Below are 25,377 nucleotides of genomic sequence, written 5' to 3' on the forward strand. Positions count from 1 at the left end.
GGGCCCATGGCTGCCCCCTGCTGGGAGCTGCCTAGGCCAAGCTTTTCTTTCTCCAGGTTGCTTCAATTCTTGCTCTTGCAATCAGACAAAAGAGTTTCCTCAAGTCTGAGGACATCAAAACACCACATTCAGCATGCTTTGTGAGACAGAGGAAGCTTCATCAGCACAGCCTCGTTTCTCCTGCCTGGTCTCGGCATTTGCAGCCTACAGGACACCCAGCTTGTCCCAGACATGCAATCCCCCACTGCCGCAGGAGCTGGTCATTATGACACTGCTCCCTGTGCAGGGGCTGAGGATGATCACACATGCCTCCAGCTCCCCTGAGGAGACGTCAACGAACTCAGTGGGCTGTAGGTCTTCATTTATCTCTTGCTCTGATTGCTTACTGTGATGAACATGGAGAGCTCTTGGGCCTTTGGCACTAAGGGCTGCTCTATTTGTTCTGTCCCTTAGGCACAGGCTTTGGACATGAACTGGCTGAAGGTCTGGAGGTAACCTGGTGGCTGGGATGCAAATCCAGTTTATTGACTGACTCATTGAAGAGAGAGAAGAACCCTGCAAATCTCTGTCAGAACTACTTCTAGGGGTCTCTGGGCTGGGCTGGCCAGGGCTCGAAGCAAGCTGCTTTATCATGGGCTGGCAGGAATTTACTCACCTTGGGGCTGAGGGGCTGAGAGCCAGCCCCTAGGGGAGTCTTATCTCCCAGCAGACTCTGCCCTATTCTGTCAGACCGGGAAGAGAGGAAAGTAGAGCCCTGCGGTCCAGGTCAGCCAGTCGGGGTCAGCCCTCTCTGCTCAGCCACAGACACCAGCCCGTTTGAGAAAGAGAATATGGCTGTCAGCTCTTGGAGTGAACAGGGGAAGCAGCGCAGCCAGGGGAGAGCTGAGGGCCCCATCCCAGAGCTCTGCCTTGCACACACACATCCCCTCCCCATCCGGGGTTGTTGCTCAGCCAGGGCAGCTCCCTGCACCAGGGTGTCACTCACAGCACAGAGGTACAAAGCGCTGTCAGAGAGCTCAACTCCCTTCAGCCGCAGAACACTGTATTTCCCATCAGTGTTCAGCTCCGTGGTGAAACGGTCTTTCTGCTTGGTGCCCTTTCCTGCTTGATAGGAAATCAGCTGAGGGGCTTTTCCCTTCTTCTGCTGGTACCACAATAAGCTCTGAAAGTTGGAGCTCTGGTATGTGCAATTTGTCTGGAAGGTGTTTCCCTGCTCCACGGTGACTTGTCCTTCTTCCTGGGTGATGGACACCTGCCCCATGGTTCCTGGAAGAAAGAGAAGTTCAGCAGCTCTGTGGGGAAATCTCCAGGCAGCCAAGCAGGAGTGAATTCAGACCTGTGGGAGATAGGTCTCCCTGTCCTTTACTGGGCTTAAGGGTCCTGAGGCCTGGGCACAGCAAGGTGGTTTGGGGGCAGAGCTCAGAGCTCCCTGGCCAGAGCGGACCCTGAGGAGAGCTGTGCTGTGTGCCTGCTCCTCCTGCCTGCTCTCCTTCTGCCCAGAGGACCAGGGCACAGCCTGTCATGCCTGGCTTTGTGTGCTGGATCCAGCATCCTCCAGCAGGTTGAGGCGCCCATGCAGCTACTGGGAAAAGGTTCAACCTGCTTCCTCATCCCTGTCATCTCAGGGTGCTCCAAGGCTCAACAGTACAAACAAAGCTGAGGTGAGTTGTGGCAAGAGGGAGGCCTGGCTGTGCTGACAAGCAGGAGGACATTGGAGGCCATGGCAGGAACACATCAAGCAGAAGACAGACTGGACACCCTGGTAATGTCCATGGGAGGAGAGCTTTACTGTCCCTGTATCTACTTGGACACAATCCAGCTGTTTCTACAAGAAAGGGAGAAATGAGGGACTGCAGAGACTGATGAAATCTTCTCTGGTGACAGTAGGTGGACCAGAAGAGATAGACAGAAATAAAAGGACAGAAAGTACAAGAAACAGAGGCAGAGAGAAATGGACTGAAAGAACAAGAAAAACAGGAGACGCGCCTCAGGTCTATTCTCTCTGCAATTTCTTCTCATTTTGAAGAATAACAGCATCTAGAAGAACCGGTCCAAGAAGCAGAAACAGGAGCCAACATTTACCAGCATTTTCCCTGTGATTCAAGAGTTGGTCCCCACATAAACATGGTAAGGCTGATGAGGGCTTCCCTGGGAAAGAAGATTTATGTCTTGATTAAAAGCCAGCACTTACCCAGCAGTTGCCCCAGGAAGGCAGTGAGGACGAGATACCTGCGGTGCATGCTGAGACCGACCCTCCTGTTTGCTGAGGGAGAGAGAGTCAGAAAAGCACCTCCCAGCCCCGAGAGAACAGAGCTGCCGGAAATGACTGCTGGGGGAACAAGGGGAGATTCAGTGACGAGAAATGTTCTGGTCTGACTGTGCCCAAAATGCTCCCTGGGGTTTCTCCCTCCTCCAGCAGGAGCAACCATTGAGGATTGTCACAGTCAGGGGTCCTGGGAACTCTGGGGGCCACATCATGGGAAGGGGCTGCTCTCATCTCCTCTCCCAGAGGGGTCCTCACCTCCCCAGCTACAACTGCCTTCTCTTCTGCACACGCACTGCTTGGCCATGGCTGATGTCAGGGCAGTCTTGCCCACTGAGCTTGTTCCTTTTATCCTGGGGCCCTCAGGTGCATGGGGATGTTCCTATTTCCTGTGTGAGAAGAAGACACCTCGATTTCTCTCCCACATCCCCAGAAAGAAGGGAGGAACCATGCTACGCAGCAGCCCAGCTTTTCTGGCTGTGTCCTGTTCTGGTGGGATAACGTAGCTTTTGCAAGAGGAACGGGGCTCCAGTGGGGTATGGGATGCGAAAAGCCCAGAGGGGACAAGGACAACCTGTTCCATAGGGTAAGGGGTGGGGAGTCAGCAGGGAAAAGCATGTGGGTTCAGTGGGTCACGTGCACTAACACTGATGGGCCACAGAGGGCACCCACCCACAGCCACATCCCTGGCAGTCTCTGCTTCCCTGATGCTTGGGCCCCCTCTATCACCACCCCTAACACCTTGTCTGGCTTGGCAGCACCTGGCTAGTTGTGTTGTCTTCCCCCATACCTCCCTCAGCACACCTCAACCGTGGAGCTCTCAGACACCCAAAGGAATGACACTCCAAGCCCTGCAGACCCCAACTGTTCCTTTTATACCCCCCAGGCAGTGTGAACTTTTCTCCCTCTCTCAAAAAAAATTTACCGCACGAAGCAGTGAATCCTCTTCACTGCCTGTGGAGTCCTGATACAGAAGGAGATTGCTCATGGAGAAGCTTGGGATCTGCATGGCAGCTCACCTGAGTAGCCACAGAGCTCTGCTGGGCTGTACAGAGCTGTGCTGTCCACATCCTTTGGCACGTGGCAGTGAGCATGTGGCAAGTCTGCAGGAGTGAAGCAACATGTTGTTTGACGAATAGAGTTGTCCATTTCTAAGAAGAATTACACAAAATCCCAGAAAATCTCCAAAGATAACAATGCCAGTGAATCTCGGCAGGAGCAGGATCTGCAGCATGTGCCTTGCCCTGACAAGTGGTCTGTCTTATGTTCCTTTGGTAAACTCCACCGCAACCACTCCCTCACTCCCCCTGCTCAGAAGAACTAGGGGAGAAGAAAGAAATTTGATATAAGGGAAAAGTAAGAGAGAAAAATAAGCAAGGGCCGCACAGAAGCACAGAGTGAAAAGAAAATTATTCTCTACTTCCCCTCAAAAAGTGATGTCTGGCCATCTCCTGGGAAGCAGGGCCTCAATACTCATAGCGGTCATTTGGGAGGACAGATGTCTTCATAATGAGACCTCCCCCCTTTCCTTCCCCTTTCCCAACATTTATTGTTGAGTGTGACATCACATGGTATGGAATATCCCTTTGGTTGGTTTAGGTCAGCTGCCCTGGTGATGTCCCCTCCTTTGCCTATGCTATTCCCTTTTTCTTTCTTGTGGTACCTACAGCTAATGGTATTTTAATCAGTACTGGAAGGCCACCCTTGCTGGCATCCATCTACATTCACAATCCACCCTCAAGAAAACAATTAAAGTCACAATTTCTAGTTCGAATTTTTCATGTTCCAGACTGTGCGCATTGCCTTGTGTTCTTTTATTTGTTCAGGAAGAGTTCGGCTCCATTTGGCTCTTGAATATATCACCTAGCAACGCAATATGAATAGACAGCTGAAAAACAAAGATTAGGAGTATTCTAATGTGAACTCACCGTGTACTATCCTAATTACAAGAGTAAAAATCACGCCCCTATACTGTGAGACCCTGGCCCAACCTTAAGAGGTGCCAGGTTTGTGGGAAACCACCAGGTACCCAGACTTTCACTATTCTGAAATAAACAATCTCTTGACCTTGTGTGTGGATTGGCTCATAGTACACCGGGTAAGAAATCTGGACATTTTACCTGGTTGTGTCTCCTCCCACCTTCACCTGCACCTCCAGCCTCCTTGGTGGAGGGTAGCGTGAGAAGCTGAAAAGTCCTCGACTTCGTCTAAGCACTGTTCTGCAACAGCCAAAACATCTGTATCTTTGGCTGATAATTCCCCTTTCCAACCTTCTGTTTTCTTCCTCTAAACTTCCAGCCCATTCCTTCTCAATTTTCCACGTTGCAGCTAACAACCAGCACACTCCTTCCTTCCTTTTGTCTTTCCTTACCATACACGCATCCTTCCATTTATTAAATTCATTCCCTGAGGCATTTGGATTGTGGTGTATTGACCTTAGCCACTCCTGCTTTGCATCTTGCCATCCATTTCCAAGAAAACCCTTCCACAGTGTGGCCCATTTATCAAGGGAACCATTCCTTATTCTAACACAAGGATCCTGCTGACTACACCCAGGTCTGTCTCCCAACACTACAGAGCACTGGCAGGTTCTTTAGGGATCCTTGGCAGAAGGAGGACTGGCCACAGGTTGTGGTTATAACTAGAGATTTATTATTACATAAGAAATTACTAGAAATACTAAAAATTACTACAAAATCCTAAAGATTACTACAAATAAATTACTAGTTGAATTACTAGAGTGATAACACTAATGCCCTTTCTCACCACAATGGTGGGTGTCTCCACATGCTGGGGCCAGTGAGAGGGAGAGACAAGGGGGCAGGGGTGCACCTTAACAGCCCCCTTCCACATTATGGATATTTGCCTTACTGTTGGTTATGCTAACCACACTGCCAGGCATCAGGAGCAGGGGCTGCCACTCACACCTGGCTCACCACAAGCCCCACGTGTCCTTGCTGGGCAGGCTCAGCTCAGAGCTCCATGCAAACTGTGATGAGAGGGAGCTGCTCCTCACAGCACCCGCACCTTCCTGTATAAAGCTGCATGCTGCACGCACCAGTGTGGGCTCAGTGCACACAGGTAGACAGCGCTGTCCTGGAGCTTGGCATCTTGCACGTGGAGAAGCACCTGGGAGTTCTCCATGGAGAGCACAGAGGAGATCCTCCCGGAATGCACATGAGGCTTGAACTTGCTCACCTGCAGCAAGAACTGAGGGGACTGGGTCGGGCGCTGCTGATACCAGAAGATGTAGGGAGCAAAGCTGCTGGTGGAGAAATTGCAGTGCAGATTTGCGTTGTGTCCCACCTGGATGGTGGTTTCTTGTGCAAACTGCAGCACAGAGTCCTTCTGTGCATGACCTGCAAAGCCAGAACAGCATTTCAGCACTGCTTGAAGGTGTGTCTGTTCTCCCCCTTTCTCTCCTGTGTCTCTCATTTCACCAACTTGCTCACTGTCTCCTCTCTCCATCTCCCTTTTCAGGGGCTGTAAAATGCTGAGCTAAGTACACAGGCACTCTTCTTTCTGCAGATGCTGTTTAATTCCCATACCCAAGTCTGTCAGCTTACCGACTTTTTAGCAGTACCTCACCAGGCTTTGAGTCCATACATACCTATCAACAATGCATGTAAGAATGCTAGGCATCTGCAAAGGAAAAGTCTAGATGCTTATTCCTCCCTGCACACTTATTGCTCCTGACATCTCCCAGACTGTCTCCTTTACTGGTCTGCAGCCCCTGCTCTCCCTACAGAAAACACTTGCAGTTCTTCCAGGGAGGCAGGACTCCAATTTCCCCCCTCCAGAAATGATGGGATGCCATCTTGCCCCTAGCTTGCCCTCCTGAAAGTCACATCTCACCAAAGTCTGACAGTGCCATCAAGGCTGCCAGAAAAAGCAGGACCATGTCACGCTCTCGCCTTCACAGGGTGCCCACGGAGTGCCCGGAAAGAGGGAGCTCAAGCTTGCGAGTTCACTTCCCCCTCTGCCAGCTCAAAGCAGCCTCTGAACCTCAGCACAGAGGGTGGAGCAAAGCTCTCCCCCTGCTGCTCCTTGGGGCACACCTCTGCCACAGCAAGGCTCTCAAGAGAGGGATGGGCCAGTGGTTAAAGCAGTCAGAAAGGAATCCAGCCAATCTTTGCTGTGCCCCAGGTTCCCCATTGCTAGTCACAGGTTCTCCAGCACCGCGAGCTTCACACTTGTGCCGTTAGCTCACAGCTGCAGGCCTGTGAAGGCTAGGACATTTCACTTGGTCAGCGGTAAGGCAAAAGGACACCAACACGGCCACTGTGTGCTTCCCTCTTTTTGCCCCCTCTGGCAGGTGGGCAGCCCCAGCAAGGGGCAAGTGTCCCCAGTGGTTTCCCGCTGCCATCCTGAACCTGGCCAGACACGGAGGCCTGCACCCAGCTCTGCTGTCAATGGAGATGGGATTGCCTCCCCCCCCTCCACCCAACCCCCTCAGGAGAGCTACACTCTCCCTCTGGCAGGGAAGGACGCCCCACCACAGCCCTCTGCTCAGCAGTCAGCACCTCTGCACACACAGACAGGAGTGAATCCTGCTCCAAGGGCACACCTTCAACGGCACTGACTAGTGCAGCAAACTCCTCAACGCCTCAGTCCTTTGGCAAGATCCAAGGTTCCAAAAGGTGTCACTAGAGGCAGTGTCCAGCACAGACATTTGTTGTGTTGCCAGGACGTCATCTCAGCGCCAGAGGTGCTGGATTTGGGCTTGGGACAAAGCCTGTACAACAAGCTCCTAAAACGAGACCACTGCAGAAAACGGAGGAAACCCAGCGTGGCTGTTCCGATGCTCCCTCGGGCCCGTGCTGTTTAACTCCGGGCCCTGCAAGGGGACTTCCAAGCACCGGCAGCGCCCCCACGTGGCTCCGGCTGTGGCTGTGCCCCCGCCTCGCCCCCGCCCCACCTGCCCGGCCCCACGCACTGCGGGGCACCCCCTGACCCCCCCAGCTCCGCAGGCCGTTGGCTGCCTTTGCTGCAAGGGCGCGCTGCTGGCTCGTGTGTGGCTGGGTGCCTCCTGCACCCAAAACCCTTTCCTGAGGCTCTGCTTCCTCGGCAGCCAGCCCCCACCCCGCATTACTCTGGGGGTGCTTCCTGCCCAAGAGGAAAATCCTTTTCTTTGCTCCTTTGCACCATCCTGAGGCTCTGGTCAGCCCCCTTCTCCAGCCTTCCTGCATTCTCCGAAGCCCCGTTGTGACCTACGCTGTCACCACCTGTGTGCCCCGGTTGGGGACCATGCACAAACTGGCCAAGGGTGCCCTCCTTCCGACTGCTCTTGGCCTTAATGAAAGCATTCAGCAGGACTGGATGTCTCTGGCATTGCCAGCTGCTACTCAGGCAGAAGGTGCCCTGCATGCCAAAGCTGCTGGTCAGGGCCCCTTGGAAGGGCTCCCAGGAACTATGAACATGGTGTTTGATGGTCAGCCATGCTGAAGCACTCCAAATGCTTAGCATTTGTCTGGCACAAGGCGGGGATCAGTTTACTCTTGGCACTGTGTGATCCCTTTGCTGTGAAATCCCACACAGGGAGGAGCGACAGCTGCCCCTGTGCCGTCAGAACCAGCCTGATGTGGGCTGGATGGGAATCTGTCCCCTCTGCGATGCATTTCTGAGACAATGCTGGCAGGTCTTTATAGACAGGTGTGAGGAGATGGGCCTGGCTCCGGCACTGACTCCCAGGAGGACCTGGCAGTGTCCAGGGGTGGAAATCCCTCACTGACAGGCACTATCAGGAGCCTCACAGCAGTCTGCTTCTCCTATACATCCCAAGGTCATCGATAGACAGCCTCGCTGAGGCACTCCAAACATTGTTACCCTGAATTAAACCAAGGACCCAAACTGTCCTGATTCGGTCCTTGTTGGGGCCTGAAGTAGGCAGTACCAGAGGGTGATCGTTGCAGCGTGAGGAAAAGGAGGGCTCAGGAGAAAGGAGCTGTGTTTCAGTGCCTCTTCCCTGGACACATCTCTGCCAGGCTGGTGCCATCTCCATTCAGCGGCTCTCAGGCTCCTTCTGACCCTGGGAACCTGCTCCCCTGCACGACTCATGCACAGATCAGGGGAGAGTGCTGACACTGTGCACATTCCCTTGAGATAAAGGGGAAACAAGGACACACGCACGTGTTCATCTATACCTGCATGGAGCCATGCACAAATCTGTGCACCCACATGCATTCACACAGATCCAGCTGCACACAGGTTTTCACAAGACAAGAGCAGATGTGTGAACACAAGCAAGCAGGCCCTCAGGTGACTGCACAAGGTGAGCCTATGAGGAGAGGTGCTATATTCTGGACCTCGTTCTCATAGCAGCTGGGGCTGGTGGGAATGTGAAGCTCAAGGGCAGCCTTGGCTGCAGTGACTGTGAAATAGTGGAATTGATGATCCTGAGCACAGCGAGGAGGAAGCACAACAGACTTCATGCACTGGACTTCTGGAGAGCAGACGTTGGCCTGCTCAGACATCTGCTTGGCCGTGTACCATGATACAATGCCCTGACGGGGAGATGGGCCCAAGAAGGCTGGTTAATATTCAAGGATCACCTCCTCCAAGCTCAGGAGTGATGCATCCCAACAAAGACAGAGTCAGGCAAAATGCCAGGAGAACTGCGTGGATGAACATGGAACAACTGGCTAAACTCAAACATGACAGAGAAGGCCACAGAGGGTGGGTGCAAGGACAGGTAACATGGAAAGAATACAGAGACATTGTCTGATGAGTAAGTTAGGAGAGCTAAATCTGCTCTAATTAGATTAGAGAGCTAATCTCTGCTCTGCTTCACTGAGACCCCACCTGGAGTGCTGTGTTCAGCTTTGGGGCCCCCAGCATGAGAAAGATATAGACCTGTTAGAGTGGGTCCAGAGGAGAGCCATGAAGATGATCAGAGGGGACCCGTCCAGCACTTCCGGTGAGTCTTCTGCCCTCACTGATGCATTCCTGCCCTAGAAATCCTTGGACATTTCATCCCAGCAATCTAGAGAAACCATTGCTGTGGAATGGCCATGGCCTAGATCTGGAAATGAAAAGGCAGCAGTGCAGGAAACCAACACACAGACCATAACATTTGTTGGAATGGTTTGCATTCAAGATGAGCTTGTCAGAAAATTGTTACCTCTGCCAAGGGTGTCCCTGGGCCTGCAGCAATGAAGTACCAGTATAAAAGGCAGCCCAGCTCCCTGCTCTCTCATCCAATTCTCTCGCCTCATCCTCCTTGGGAACCAGGTGAGTCTGAAGCCCTCTCTCCTCCTCTTCTGAACTAGAAGGGATCTTGCATCAATAGACATCACATCTGATGGTGGTTCAGTGCTATGCTGGGCCTTGGAGTTCTTTGCCATGGGAGAGGGGTGGAGGGAGACATTCTGTGTAGAGAGAGGCTGGGACATGGTGCTGAGGCAGCTTTTTGGATTACGCACTATGGGATTGTCTCATTGGTTCAGGCTGTTCTTTGAAGGGCCCTGTCAGCACAAAGCGATGAAGACCATGAGCCTCCTGGCACAGCCTCCACATCCACCCTCAGCAGTTGTCTTGGCTCCTTTGTTTTGGGTAACAGGGCTGCTCCTCACCTACCCACGCGCTCTGCTTCCTCTCTGCCCTCTCTCCCAGGTGCATCTCCAGCCCCAAGACATGTCCTGCTACAACCAGTGCCTGCCATGCCGGCCCTGTGGCCCGACCCCACTGGCCAGCAGCTGCAACGAGCCCTGCGTCAGGCAGTGCCAGAACTCCACCGTCGTCATTGAGCCCTCTCCTGTGGTGGTGACCCTGCCCGGACCCATCCTCAGCTCCTTCCCGCAGAACACCGTTGTGGGATCCTCCACCTCTGCTGCCGTTGGCAGCATCCTCAGCTGTGACGGAGTCCCCATCACCTCTGGGTGCTGTGACCTCTCGGGCATTTCCAGCCGCTACAGTGGCAGAAGGTGCCTGCCCTGCTAAAGCCACTGGCCATGGCCCTGGAGTTTCAGCACGACCATGGTGCTGGACAATAGAAGGAGGAATCTTCAGGCCATTGCTTGCAGAATGACTGACCTTCCTCACCAGAGGAGGTAACATTGGCAGGAGCCAGACCAGAGGCTACCCCGAGATTTCTGAAAACATGGCCCATGTCTCTCCTTCCATCCCTCCACCTACCTCCTTCTCTCCCTTTTTTTTGTGTTCTTCTCCTCCCTTGGGCTGTGGGGCTCCTCAGAGATAGCCCTCCCACTGCGGTAACAGCAGACACACGACCTGCATGATCTGCACCATGGGCAAGGGACGCTGTCTCTCAGTTGGTCCTGGTGATCCCTGCACTGAGGGGCCTCTGCTCAAAGTGACCTGCTTTTCCTCTGTACACTCATTAAAGATTTCTGCATCCCAGCCTTGGCTGTAGATGTTATTTTCCCTTCGTGTATGCACACCTGAGCTGCCCAGGGAGAATGGTTTTGCCCTTGCTGGGTACAAGATGGGTGTTTAAGGAGCCTCTTCCCTACTCCCAGAAGAATGGGAGGTTGCAACACGCTGCAGAGAGTCCTCTCTTAGGCACTGCCCCTTGCAGCTGCAGAAGACATCCCTGGCTTTCACAGAGCAAGGGGCAATCTACTCTTGCCTTGCAGCGTCTCTGCCCACAGCTCCCCCTGTCCTGCAAACAGAGAGCACAACCTCTGCTGTCCTCACGGGAAAAGCTACGAGTCTGTGGGAGGCTGTGGAGGCTGGGCACCCTGCAGGCTCTTAGGAATGGGCTTCCTCTTGCTCAGGACAGTGCTGTGCGGGGTAAGCAGGCGGGGACAGAAGACGGATGACAGATGTGGGGAATGGGTGGAATAAGTGCAGGGATGCCCCACCGCTTCTACTCCACCTTCATCTCCCCTCTTTTGCCCCACCTTGGGGCTATGGCCAGCACACATGGGCATGTGCAGCAGGAACATGAGGCCCAACTGCCCCCAGCACAGCACTTGGCAGGGCCCAGGTGGTGGCACACATGCAGGGCCGACCCCCTTCGCAAGTCAGCATTGGTGTTAGGCGTAATGGACCATACGCGGCAATCTCCAGTCCCTGAGGACCCTGCACCCCCATGGGCTGGGTCAGTGCAAAGACAGCAAGCAGTTTGCATGCCCCCACGCTGCTCTGTGGTGCCCTCTTGCCCCCAGGCATGCAGCAGCTTTCCTCAGGCCCAGGACCTGCACTCACAGGGACTTCCTCACGCTCCTTTCCACTTTTCCTGACCGTTTGGTTTGCTCCCACTCAGGGAGAAGGTTGTTTCTCTCTTTCTTCTTTCCGTTATGTAGAGGCTATCTTCAGGATGTTTGCAGCGCTCTGGTGCCCAGCTGCACTTCAAGGATGCCCGTTGTTTCCAGGCCCAGTTCGACTGCTGGCAGACATTTCTCCTGTCAGTGCTTTGCAGCCCCCTGATGTCTGCAGCTTCTCATTAGAGCCTGGTTACCTCTGTAACAGCTCCCATCAGCAGGGCACGCTGTCCCTGCTCGATTACAGAGCTATTTCCTTAGAGATCCACGTATGGCCCTGCTTGGTACAGCCTTGTCATGTCCAGAAGGAATCAACCATGCAGGCAAGAGAGAAGAGCCAAAGGTGTGCTGGGGTAGACCCTTTGTCTTTCCTGGTGTCAGAGGAATGGAATCAGCCACAGCTGCAAGAGAACGTAACCAGTTTAGCCCAGGTGAAGGAATGGCACTGCCAGGGCTAAGGTGTGGGGTAGACCACAGGAAAGAGACCCAGGCAGAGCTCTGAGAAACATTTCTGGTTTGTTGGGATGGCCCATTGCCCTGGAAGGGCTTGGCCTGTGTTGCAACTCAATACAGGACTGGTAGATCCTGGAGACATTGGTTTCTTAATTGCCCTACTGTTTATTGCCTACCTTCAATGCCCCAGGAGACAGTATATCAACCTTGGGTGAAGTTCTGGGCACGTGTCATTGGAAAATGGATAAAACTGTGGGTGGATTCTGCTTCTGTGTTTGCACAAGGCAGCTTAGCTTGGATGAGACACCCACTAAGCTGAGCAAACCCCTTTGCTGTGAAACCCCTCATGTGGAGCTACCCCTTTGCCTTCAGGAGAACGAGCCTGACGTGGGCTGGATGGGAATCTTTGCCCCCTGTGATGCATTTCTGAGACAATGCTGGCAGGCCTTTATAGACAGGTGTGAGGAGATGGGCCTGGCTCCGGCACTGACTCCCAGGAGGACCTGGCAGTGTCCAGGGGTGGAAATCCCTCACTGACAGGCACTATCAGGAGCCTCACAGCAGTCTGCTTCTCCTATACATCCCAAGGTGTTCGATGGACAGCCACGCTGAGGCACTCCAAACATTGTTACCTTGAATTAAACCAAGGACCCAAACTGTCCTGATACAGTCCTTGTTGGGGCCTGAAGTTGGCAGTACCAGAGGGTGATTGTTGCAGCGTGAGGAAAAGGAGGACTCAGGAGAAGGGAACTGTGTTTCGGTGCCTCTCCCCTGGACACATTTCTGCCAGGCTGGTGCCATCTCCGTTCAGCTGCACCCAGGCTCCAGACCCTTTCAGCAGAACTGGAGTGCCTTGGAGGGGCCGGGCTGGCGGGGGAACCCTCGGGGCTGCGGGGCGAGGTGGTCCCGGCGGGCGGAGCGGCAGCGCCCCCTGGGGGCTGTGCCCCTGCCTCGCCCCCGCCACACACGCCCGGCCCCGCCCGCCACGGTTCCTGCCCGGCCGCAGCCCCGGCTCCTCTCCCCGTGGCTCTCAGGGCGCAGTAATACACCGCCGCGTCCCGCAGCCGGGGCTGGGCGAGCCACAGGGCGCTGGACCGGCGGTCTGCTGCCACCCACAGCCACCCCTCCGGGTCTGACACTGGTCTGGAGTCTTTGGGACTGCTCATGAGAAATGCGGGTCCTCGGCCCGGGAGATGACGGTACCACTGGATGACTTCATTAGACTGGATGTTGGGGTGTGAGCAGGTGATGTTGATGCCGGTGCCATCCCTGGTCTGTGCCCACGGCTCCTGCTGCACCTGGGCTCTGCCTGCAGCCACTGCCAAGAAGAAAAGGAGGAGACAACTCAGAAAAGGGCTTTTCTGCTACTGAAAATGTCATGAGTGGGGGAGTGGGGAGAAGAAAACGGCTGACAGCTGATGGGAGCATTTTCTCAGAAGAAAGCACACAAAGGCATTTCTCCGGGAATGGTTATTTGGGGACCAGGTCGGAGCAGGGCTGTTTGGAAGGAGGGTCCGAGCCGAGCCAGGAGGAGAAGGGAAGCAGGCAGGAACGAGTGGGGGTGTGCCGAAAGGAGAGGAGGAAGGCAGGGAGCAAGGCAAGGTGGGAGGGAACGGCCGGCTGAGCTCGCTGGAGGCAGACGGGACGGCTGCAGAGGGAGGACAGAGGGGAGCGAGGTCCGTGAGAAGCCGGCGGGCCAGCAGCGAGGGCAGCCCCGGCCCCCCGCAGCCCCCGTCCCGGCCCCGCCGCCGGCAGCCCCGCGCACCCAGGAGCACCGCGGCCAGCCCCGCCAGCCCTGCGGCCCGGCCCTGCCGCATCCCGCCGCTCCGCCGCCCGCGCCGCGCTGCCCCCGCCAGCCCCGGCTCTGCTCCGCCCGCGGCGCCTCCTCCCCGCCGCCGCCGCCCGGCGCCGCCAGCTCCGCCCCGGGGCCGCTCGGGGGCTGGCCCGGGCTGCGAGTGCTGGGCGCCTGGGGGCGGGCAGGGCTTGGGCTGCTGCCAGCGGGGCTCTGCCCGTCCTGCAGCCCAGCCCGGGATAGGAGAGGCAGTGGGAGAGGGAGCGAGAGGGAGAGGGAGCGGAGACAGCAGCTGCCCGTCTGCTAAGGCATCTCCTTTGCGAGGGGGAAGGGGAGAAGAGGGGAGTGAACGGGGTAGGAAATGAGGAGGGAGAGAGGAGAGAAGAGGGAGAGGAGAAAGCAGCTGCCTGCCTGAAGCGTCCCCAGCAAGAGGGCAGGTGGAGGGCAACGGGTTAGGTCCGTCTGGGCCTGGGAGCTTGGCACTGCGGTGCGCTGGTTTCCTGGCTGTGGCCGGCACTGTCGCAGGTGCGGGAAGCCAGCAGCAGGAACAGATCCAGGGACACAGCGCCCTGACAGCACCCCAAACTGCCCGGGGCCCTGCTGTCAGGTGCTGCCCATTGAGCTGTCATCGCCAGTCATAGGTCTCTGCCCAGACTGAGGGGCCCAGGCTCTACTGCTATTGAAGTTGAGCACGTACCCGTGAGACACACAGACAGTGACATGCACGCCCCATTTGGGGAAGATAAATCCAGGCCGGTACCCCCATTAGCTGCTTTTGGAGACCCCAAACACTCCTGCTGCATTTGCCTAGAGGCAGAGACCCCCTTTCCCTGCTCCAGGAGCTGCAAGGGACACCCTGGCTCCAGCAGCTGACAGCACAGGGCAGGAGTGGCCTCACCCCCAGTCTGACTCCAGCACCTGGTGCCAAATCCACTCCTGCTGCTCCACCAGCAGCTGGCACTTTCTCCTTGCAGCACACATGCACATGGGACAGAGCGAGATTACGCAGAGGTAAGGAAAGATTCCAGAAGAGGACAGGACAGACGGCGGTGCTCAGGTGCAGGGCCCAGCCACACAAGTGCATGGAGCAGCCCCTTTTACACCCTGCTCTGTTTGCCCTGGTGTGCTCCTCCTGGCTCCCCTTGCCCTGCATGTCCCCTCCTGGGGTTGTATAGGTCTGTCCTGCACCCATCCCAGCCTATGTCCTGGCCCACAGCTAGAGGAGGTGCAAGGCCCAGGCTGATCTTCCTGGCAGTGGCACCTGTGGCTTCTTGATAGGCCAACAACTGGTGTGAATGGTGAGGTTTGTCTCTTGTCATTGCCTCTGTGTTTGTTTTCTCTGGTCTCGGTCTCTGTATGCTTGTTGAATGCCTCCTCTTTTCTTAGCATCCCAATTGACAAGGTCCCCAGTCTGATAACCTCACTGGCATAAACATATCCACAGCCCCGTGTACGCCCCCCAAATGGCGTGACTGCCTACATTTGGTCTCCTCACTGCCTCCCTCGTCATCTGTCAGTCAGGTTTGTATCTCTGTGTGTTTTTTCCAGCTTCCTACTGTTCTTTCTCTCTGCCCCCCTCGCAAGTGCTGAAGGGCTGCTTCTAGGGTAGGAAACAAGGAGGGAGTAGCTGAAAGGTAAGAAAGAAAATAAGGGCTGCTGTGGAAGCAGTGATGGCAGCTTCCCCAAGACCTCCATTGCGGAAGAGAGTAGAGAAAAGGGCATGGCCCTGAAAGCAGAGACAGAGAACACAGCAGAGGAAACAAACAAACAACCTCCCTCTGTTTCTCAGGCTTCCCATGGCTTCCTTTACATTTTTGGTCCTTAGGCTGTAGATTGGTGCATGGAGCAGGGGCGTCACAGCCCTGGAGAAGATGGACACCACTTTGTTGAGGGAGACATTGTCAATGGGGTGGGTATAGAGGAGGGAATGTAGCCCCTGGAATGATACAAGTGCAGCCAAGTGAGAGTGAGCAGACAGTGTCTTGTGTCTCCTCACATGTCTACATTCAGAGGGAGACCAGGAGCACCCTGCAGGAGCTCAAGGAGGACAGGAAAACTGGTGGTGCTGTTGTAGTCAAGCAGCACAGCAGTCCAGAAGCTCTCTGCAGAAGCCAGCTGCATGAGAGATAGCGAATCCCAGAAGAAGCTGTGATTGTGTAGGGCCAGAGCAGGGCAAACGAAGGGTGAGCGCCACTTGTGCCAAGGAAGGGAGCAAGAGCTCAGACCACAGGCCTCCCACCAGACTGGAGTACTGCAGTGGGTGGTAGATGCACACAGCTTGGTCATAGGCCATGAGTGAGAAGAGGACATCCCTGTTTAGGCCCACTAGTGGAGGCAGAGGAGCGAGAGCACACAGCTGGAAAAGTAAATTGTCCTATCTGCAGAGAAGGCATCTAAAAGCATAACAGGCATCCTGACCAAGACATGGCACATGTCAGTGAATGGGAGGTTTCCGAAGACAAACTACAGGGAAGGATGCAAGGGCTGGTTGGGCTCCACCATCATGAGTGTATTCCCAGTCTGGATCAAGAGGTAGATGGCTGAGTCCAGAATGAAGAGCAGTAGCTCTCAGCTCTCAGCCAAACCCAGCAGAAACAAAAGAAACCACTCTGTAGACCTTCCCCTCACCCCTGTGGGAAGATACCAGGGGCAGGAGGAAGGAGGAGATGGAGTTGCTGCTCAGGATTCATGGTCTTTCACCACTCGATATCTTCTGAGGAAAAACACAGCAGGGTCTCAGCAAGCCAGGATGTTCCTTCAGAGACAGGAGAAAGTAATATCAGAACCCTGGAGTTCAGGAGAGCAGCATTAGCTTTCTTTGCTGTGTGCACACATACCTGTCTGTGTGCGCCCAAATATACTTCAGTATGCATCCAGGAGTGTCTGTGAGTGCACCCATGAGTTCATGCATCTTTTTACATGAGCAGCAGTGTGCATGAGTGCTGTTCCCTCCACCCACTTTTGATGTCATGAATGATATCGGTATGTGAGCGAGGGTTACAGTGGGAATTAATAGAAACAGTGATTTGTCAACAACATCCCTCCAAGGCTGAGATGTGGTGACTGTGCATGTTGCCCCAGGCTTCCTGAGCAGTCCGAATGAGAGGTCATCTGAGAAACCCTCCAGAGGATCACAGGCTGCACCTCCAGCACGCACGTAGTCCAACCCTGTGTTCAGAGCGGGTCTCATCAGATCAGGTTGCTCAGGATCAAGTCCAGGCAAAGTCTGAACTCTTCCAAGGATGGAGCTCCCCTAGCATCTCTTTGGCAATCTGCTCCAGGCCTTGACCGCCTTCAGGGTAAATAGGACCCATGTTCCTCTGGTTCAGTGCCACTTCTGCCCAAGGTTTCAGCCCCTGCATGACTCAGCTCCAGGCCCATGAGTCACAGAAGTATGTGTGGCATTGGTTTCCCCATGGGGGACCCCTGTCCCACCCCAGACACCACTGACACCACACCAGCAGCAGATCTACGTAGGGCTGGGCCTGCTCGAAGAGGGCAGGATTTCTCAGCCTGTCTCCCTGTACATAAAGCTAACACCATCCTTTTGAACTCTCTAGCCATGGGGAGTGCAGCTGTGTCCTGGCCTGGAGAAGCAGGGAGGGGTGACTGGCACCACAGTCTTACACTCTGAATCTTGTGTTACAGAATTAAAATAAGGATCCAAACTGTTGTGGGCCCATTCTTGTTGGGGACTGAAATTGGCAGTGAACTTCCTAGGGTCGGGAGGCAGTGGGCTACAGATACAGAAGGCCGCATTTCATCATGTGTGCTGTGGGCACTTCTGGGCTGGGTTTGTTCTGTGATTGTTCAGCTGTTCTCAGGTTCCTTCTTGCCCTGGCTGCTCTCTGGAGCTCATGGACAGAGCAGTGGAGAATGCCCTGAGGTGACCAGCACATCTTCTTGTGAAGGGGGCCACACAGTTCTCACAAACACACACCTGATCATGCACACCTGCGTGGAATCATGCAAAACTGCACCCACAGACACTTGCACAAATCCAGCACACAGGCTGTCGTAGTTTCACACTGATGGCCAACTAAACTCCACCACACAGCTCTCTCACACCCCCTGCTGAAAGGAAGATGTGGGGAGAGAATGTGATTTAAGCTAAAGGGCTTAAAAGTTGAGATAGGGATAACATAATTAAAGGAAAAAAAAACAAAAAAAGAAAAAAAAATGAGCAAAGGCCATTTGGAACAAATTGAGAAAAAATTATTTTCCACTTCCCATCAACAACTAATGTTTGTCCATGTCTTTGGAAGCACAGACTCAATATGCCCACCCCTGGATTTCCTTCCCCTTTCACATCTTCACTGCTGAATGTTTGTGTATGGAATATCCCTTTGGTTGGTTTAGGTCAGCTGCCCTGGTGATGTCCCCTCCCTACCTCTTGCCCACCCCCTACCTCCTGGCTTTGGGGGGCTTGGAGAGAGTCCTGATGCTGTGCCAGCACTGCTCCACTATAGCCCCAACACTGGTGTGATGGCAATGCTGTTCTAGCTCCAAGCGCAGAGCACAGCATTCTAGGGGCTGCTGTGGGGAATGTTAACTCTGTCCCAGGCAGCCCCAGTACAGGCAAGTGCCCACAAGAGAGGAACATGTGCATGAACGTGACACAGTGTGCAGCAAAGATTCTGGACAACATTTGGTCAAAGTACATGGTTTGATGTGGTAGAGAGGGGAGGTGGACTGGGAGCCTTGCAGAAGGCACTGGAGCTAGGGCTCTTGACAAGACAACGTCAGCTTTCTTGGGCCTTGCACTTAAGGCCTGAGAATCCCATTTGTTAGCCTGAGTAGCAGTGGTAAGGGAAAGTGCTGGAGTGCCCCTACTGATCACTGGTGGGTGTCATGACAGAAATAAGCTTGCATCATGTAAGGAGGAGGTGTATGATTTTATTTATTTTTTAAAACAATAAATGAAAGGCATGAAGTTATGGGAGTGAAGAAGGAATTCCCTATGGACAGGATCTGCACTGTGTGTCTTGGGAAAACCCAGCCGGCTCTGTCCGATGCTGGTAGAAGGCAGGGTCACCTGCACATGAAAGGTTTACTATCTGTCTACATTCATGTTCTTATTCCTTCTAACTAAAACAGACATTGTCCTGTTGGGCCTTACTTTTGGGATCCAGAAAGGGCCCTGCACAACCTCTCCCCCTATACAGACATCCCTGGGTCAGAGCAGGAGGAGGCAAAGCAGGCCAGCAGGTTTTCCCTGAGGGCAGTGTCAGGAGGGGTAGGGTCACAGGCAGGAGCTGGGTCACCTGTAGCCAAAAGGGCCCCAAAGAGCCCCTAAGGAGTCACCCAAGCTGACCTCATTTGCCTTTCCTGGACTCTTCCAGCACGTGAGCTGAGTCTTCTGCCCACACTGACGTGTGTTGCCTGGGATTACTTGGGCCTCCCTACCTGCCACTCAGAAGTTGCCTTCTCTGGGGAAAGGGCATAAAGCAGGAAATGAAAAGCAGCATCACAGGAAGGCAACACACAGCCCGTATCATTAGGTGGGATGTTTTGCATGCACGAGTAGCTTGTCAGAAAATAGTCCCTGCTTCAAGGGATGCCTCTGGACATGGGGCAGCTAAGGCCCAGTATAAAAGCCAGCCCAGCTCTGTGCTCTTTCATCCACTTCTCTGGCCTTCTTCTCCTTGGGAACAAGGTGAGTGTGAAGCCCCTCCTTCTCCCCCTCACTCTCCAAAAGCCGATCTCGACTACATGGACCTTTCAGCTGCTATCAGCTGTGTTCCACGCCAAATTTTGGGGCTGCTGGTTGTGGGAGAGTCAAGGGGTAGAAGATTTGTCATGGAGGAAGACTGGGCCTGTAGTATGATGGCTCCTGGGCTGGAGCCTAGAGTGTAGCCAGGCTCTGGTGGTTCTTTTTGGGTCCTGGCAGGATGAGACCAAGAAGGCCTCACACATCCCTGCACAGCCTCCAGCTCACAGCACTGCCTGTGCCTTGGTTCCCTCAGGGTGTGGTGACAGGCTTTTCCTCATGCACGCCCATGTTCTGCTTCCTCTCTGCCCTCTCTCCCAGGTGCACCTCCTGTCCCCAGACATGTCCTGCTACGACCAGTGCCGGCCATGCCAGCCCTGCGGCCCGACCCCACTGGCCAGCAGCTGCAACGAGCCCTGCGTCAGGCAGTGCCAGAACTCCACCATCGTCATTGAGCCCTCTCCCGTGGTGGTGACCCTGCCCGGACCCATCCTCAGCTCCTTCCCGCAGAACACTGTTGTGGGATCCTCCACCTCTGCTGCCGTTGGCAGCATCCTCAGCTGTGACGGAGTCCCCATCAACTCTGGGTGCTGTGACCTCTCCTGTATTGCCAGCCGCTACTGTGGCAGCAGGTGCCGCCCCTGCTAAAGATGCCAGACAGTGCCCCAGACCAGGACCCCAGGAACTCAGAACATGCTGCTGGAGAAAAATGGACAGAAGAACAGACCTCGTGCTGTTGTTTTAAGAGGACCTGACCATCTCTGGTTTGTCCTGTAAAGACAGACAGGCAGGGGCCAGCCTGGATTCTATGACAACATGGCCGATTTATACCTTTCCTGTTTTCCACACACTCTTTTCCTTTCTTTTCTTTCTTGCCCTCTGCTTTCCGTGAGGCCCCCAGAAACCCGTCTGGAGTGACCTGCTAGCACCTGTCCACTTGTGGGCCAGGCAGATTGATGTCCTGTTGCAAATCTGCCATTGGAAAAGCTGAACAGATTTTTGTCTGCTCCTGCTGTGCTACGATCTCGGGGCCTCCTCTTGGAGTCACCTCATTTCCCTCCTGAGACTTGATAAACATTTGCAGCAACCCTGAGTGTGTCCCTGTGTGGTCTTTTCCTCTGCATAGAGATGGCCAAGGGAGAAAACCATTCCTTAGTGGGAATATGTTGAGGGCACTGCCTTATGCCTCTAGGCACTGGAATGCAGGACATACTGCAGCAATTCATCTTTCAGGCACTGTCTGTTGAAGCTGAGGAAGACATCCCTAGTTCTTCACAGCCAATGGACACCAGTCCTTGACTTGTGACGTCTCCGCCTAGACAAGTGCTGTTGACATTGGAGGCCCCAGCTCTTGGGGAAGAGAGCTCCTATTGCTTTGGGTGGAGCTGTGCTGGGGATGGAGGCTCAGACAAAGATGATCCCAAAGGACTGCAGAAACTGGGAATGGTTAATTGTCTTGGGGATGGCCCTCTGTCTCTACTCCACTTTCACCTTTCCTCCACCACCTGATCATGGGCATCATGTCTGGGCATGGAGAGCAGGTAGAGCTTCCCTGTGCATCCCCATCACCCTTCAGCACAGCATCTGGCATCGCTCAGCTGTTGCCAAGATGTGTAGGGCTGAGGGGATCCACAAGTTCGTACTGCTACCAGTCACATCAGGCCACACACTGGAGCCCCCAGTCCCTGTGAACCCAACTCCATTTTCATGAAGACAGGCTCAGGACGGGGACTGATGCCCAAACACTCATGGCTGCTCGGTCTTGCTTTCTTTTCCCCAAGCATGGATCAGCTTTCATCAGGCCCTGGAACTCAGAGGCCCCATAGGTGGCACAACCCCACCATGCTCCAGAAAAGACGTTCTGTGGGTGCAGATATCCCACAGTCTCCGCTGAGACATAGCAGTGAGAATGGGACCTGAGTGTGCACTCAGCAGAATCTGTGTATGGGCCCTGAATGGCACAGGGCATGCACCGGCCCAATCACAGGGCAAACACTGGGGGATCTTGTCTCAGGCACCAAGCTCCTCTGTCATTCCCAGAGCCATGAGGATGAAGTGGACCTTGTGCTCCAGGCAGCACCGTTGCTCCCCAAAACCAGGCCAGGGCCTTCCCACATCTGCACACACCTCGGGGCCCTGTGGTGTGGGAGTACTTTGCTTTCACACAGACTGTACATGCTGCCAGTGCCACGGGACCAGGATGGAGAACTACTTCTAGGGGTCTCTGGGCTGGGCTGGCCAGGGCTCGAAGCAAGCTGCTTTATCATGGGCTGGCAGGAATTTACTCACCTTGGGGCTGAGGGGCTGAGAGCCAGCCCCTAGGGCAGTCTTATTTCCCAGCAGACTCTGCCCTATTCTGTCAGACCGGGAAGAGAGGAAAGTAGAGCCCTGCGGTCCACGTCAGCCCATCAGGGTCAGCCCTCTCTGCTCAGCCACAGACACCATCCCGTTTGAGAAAGAGAATATGGCTGTCAGATCTTGGAGTGAACAGGGGAAGCAGCGCAGCCAGGGGAGAGCTGAGGGCCCCATCCCAGAGCTCTGCCTTGCACAGACACATCCCCTCCCCATCCGGGGTTGTTGCTCAGCCAGGGCAGCTCCCTGCACCAGGGTGTCACTCACAGCACAGAGGTACAAGGCGCTGTCAGAGAGCTCAACTCCCTTCAGCCGCAGAACACTGTATTTCCCATCAGTGTTCAGCTCCGTGGTGAAACGGTCTTTCTGCTTGGTGCCCTTTCCTGCTTGATAAGAAATCAGCTGAGGGGATTGTCCCTTCTTCTGCTGGTACCAGAGCAATGTATCAAATCTGGAGCTCTGGTATGTGCAATTGGTCTGGAAGGTGTTTCCCTGTTCCACGGTGACTTGTCCTTCTTCCTGGGTGACGGACACCTGCCCCATGGTTTCTGGAAGAAAGAGAAGGTCAGCAGCTCTGTGGGGAAATCTCCAGGCAGCTAAAAAGGAGTGAATTCAGACCTGTGGGAGATAAGTCTCCCTGTCCTTTACTGGGCTGAAAGGTCCTGAGGCCTGGGCACAGCAAGGTGGTTTGGGGGCAGAGCTCAGAGCTCCCTGGCCAGAGCGGACCCTGAGGAGAGCTGTGCTGTGTGCCTGCTCCTCCTGCCTGCTCTCCTTCTGCCCAGAGGACCAGGGCACAGCCTGTCATGCCTGGCTTTGTGTGCTGGGTCCAGCATCCTCCAGCAGGTTGAGGCGCCCATGCAGCTACTGGGAAAAGGTTCAACCTGCTTCCTCATCCCTCTCATCTCAGGGGCCTCCAAGGCCCATCAGTACACACAAAGCTGAGGTGAGTGGTGGCAGGAGGGAGCCCTGGCTGTGCTGACAAGCAGGAGGACATTGGAGGCCATGGCAGGAACACATCAAGCAGAAGACAGACTGGACACCCTGGTAATGTCCATGGGAGGAGAGCTTTAATGTCCCTGTATCCCCTTGGACACAATCCGGCTGTTTCTATAGGAAAGGGAGAAATGAGGGACTGCAGAGACTGATGAAATCTTCTCTGGTGACAGTAGGTGGACCAGAAGAGAGAGGCAGAGAGAAATGGACTGAAAGAACAAGAAAAACAGGAGACGCGCCTCAGGTCTCTCCTCTCTGTATTTTCTTCTCATTTCAAAGAATAACAGCATCTTGAAGGAACCGGTCCAAGTTGATCCCCACATAAACATGGTAAGGCTGATGAGGGCTTCCTGGGGAAAGAAAATTTATGTCTTGATTAAAAGCCAGCACTTACCCAGCAGTTGCCCCAGGAAGGCAGTGAGGACGAGAAACCCGCGGTGCATGCTGAGACCGACCCTCCTGTTTGCTGAGGGAGAGAGAGTCAGAAAAGCACCTCCCAGCCCTGAGAGAACAGAGCTGCCGGAAATGACTCTGCTGGGGGAACAAGGGGAGATTCAGTGACGAGAAATGTTCTGGTCTGACTGTGCCCAAAATGCTCCCTGGGGTTTCTCCCTCCTCCAGCAGGAGCAACCATTGAGGATTGTCAAAGTCAGGGGTCCTGGGAACTCTGCAGGCCACATCATGGGAAGGGGCTGCTCTCATCTCCTCTCCCAATGGGGTCCTCAGCTCCCCAGCTACAACTGCCTTCTCTTCTGCACGCACACTGCTTGGCCATGGCTGATGTCAGGGCAGTCTTCGCCACTGATCTTGTTCTTTTTACCCTGGGGTCATCTGCTCCATGAGGATGTTCCTATTTCCTGTGTGAGGAGAAGACACCTCGATTTCTCTCCCACATCCCCAGAAAGAAGGGAGGAACCATGCTACACAGCAGCCCAGGGTTTCTGGCTGTGTCCTGTTCTGGTGGGATAACATAGCATTTGCAAGAGGAACGGGGCTCCAGCGTGGTGTGGGATGCCACAAGCCCAGAGGGGACAAGGACAACCTGTTCCATAGGGTAAGGGGTGGGGAGTCAGCAGGGAAAAGGATGTGGGTTCAGTGGGTCACGTGCACTCACACTGGTGGGCCACAGCGGGCACCCACCCACGGCCACATCGCTGGCACTCTCTGCTTCCCTGATGCTTGGGCCGCCTCTATCACCACCCCTAACACCTTGTCTGGCTTGGCAGCACCTGGCTAGTTGTGTTGTCTTCCCCCATACCTCCCTCAGCACTCCTGAAACGTGGAGCTCTCAGACACCCAAAGGAATGACACTCCAAGCCCTGCAGACCCCAACTGTTCCTTTCATACCCCCAGGCAGTGTGAAGTTTCTCCTGAGAGAGGGAGTTAGGAGAATCTTACCAAGTAGAGATAGAGTGTTGACAGCATTAAACTAGGTTGCTACTTAGTGTTTTTGCTAACTATGGTGCATTGTGCAAATTAACTAAAGCTTGAAGCCTTGGGCCCCTTAGCAAGGTCAGTCTCTTAATAAGAGTGTGAGCCTATCTTAAGAAACTGGCAGAAACTGGTCCTGTGGATGGACAAGAGCCAAGGAGCAACTGAGTCTGCACAAAGACAAGAGGTCAACTAGCGGTGATGAGGAAGAGTAATCAACCTTCATCCCCACGACCCCCGACGACCACCACGAGGAGACACTGCACTAGCGCAGATGGGAGGAGTTTATGGAAATAACTCCTTGGAACTAATTTTAATATGAAGTGGGGACAGGTTATGAATATGTATAGGTGTGTTGTGAAACTTCATGTATATGTAACTCTTTACTGCATATAACCAAGGCAAGTTGCCGCGTAAGGTGCACACAACTTTCATGGGACTAACCCCTGTGCTGCCCAGTGCTGAATAAACATACCTACTTCACAGTCTTGCTGATTGTGGAGTCCGTTTTCCGCAAGTCACTTCCTCTCTCCAAAAAAATTTTCCGCATGAAGCAGTGAATCCACTTCAGTGCCTTTGGTGGACCGAAACAGAAGGAGATTGTTCGTGAGGAAGTTTGGGATCCGCATGGCAGCTCACCTGAGTAGCCACAGAGCTCTGCTGGGCTGTACAGAGCTGTGCTGTCCACATCCTTTGGCACGTGGCAGTGAGCATGTGGCGAGTCTGTAGGAGTGAAGCAACCTGTTGTTTGATGAATAGAGTTGTCCATTTCTAAGAAGAATTACACAAAATCCCAGAAAATCTCCAAAGATAACAATGCCAGTGAACCTCAGCAGGAGCAGGATCTGCAGCATGTGCCTTGCCCTGACAAGTGGTCTGTCTTATGTTCCTTTGGTGAACTCCACCGCAACCACTCCCTCATTCCCCCTGCTCAGAAGAAGAAGGGGAGAAGAAAGAAATTTGATATAAGGGAAAAATAAGAGAGAAAAATAATCAAGGGCCGCACAGAAGCACAGAGAGAAAAGAAAATTATTCTCTACTTCCCCTCAAAAAGTGATGTCTGGCCATCTCCTGGGAAGCAGGGCCTCAATACTCATAGCGGTCGTTTGGGAGGACAGATGTCTTCATGATGAGAGCTCCCCCCTTTCCTTCCCTTTTC

At 54.2% G+C, this 25,377-nt stretch overlaps 2 protein-coding genes across 2 annotated transcripts; both read left to right on the forward strand.

The window, feature by feature from the left end:
* Positions 1–7,918: 7,918 nt before the first annotated feature.
* LOC310885824 (feather keratin Cos2-3-like) lies at positions 7,919–15,294 on the forward strand. The gene has a single exon (XM_083809633.1). It carries the CDS (start codon positions 9,605–9,607, stop codon positions 10,199–10,201), a length of 597 nt encoding a protein of 198 aa, XP_083665759.1. The 5' UTR covers positions 7,919–9,604; the 3' UTR covers positions 10,202–15,294.
* A 4,007-nt stretch (positions 15,295–19,301) lies between these two features.
* LOC310885526 (feather keratin Cos2-3-like) lies at positions 19,302–20,090 on the forward strand (the record flags this gene model as incomplete). The annotated part of the gene is made up of 2 exons (XM_083808991.1): positions 19,302–19,388; positions 19,764–20,090. The coding sequence occupies 2 exons, from the start codon at positions 19,302–19,304 to the stop codon at positions 20,088–20,090; spliced, it is 414 nt and encodes a 137-aa protein (XP_083665117.1).
* Between the last annotated feature and the right edge of the window lie 5,287 nt (positions 20,091–25,377).

The sequence above is a fragment of the Anser anser genome, assembly GCF_964211835.1.
Source record: "Anser anser genome assembly, chromosome: 23".
Lineage (NCBI taxonomy): Eukaryota > Metazoa > Chordata > Aves > Anseriformes > Anatidae > Anser > Anser anser.

Bases quoted from the DNA above. Each gene is read 5' to 3' on its own strand.
- LOC310885824 (XM_083809633.1), top strand. From the start codon at position 9,605: ATGGGAGAGGGGTGGAGGGAGACATTCTGTGTAGAGAGAGGCTGGGAC.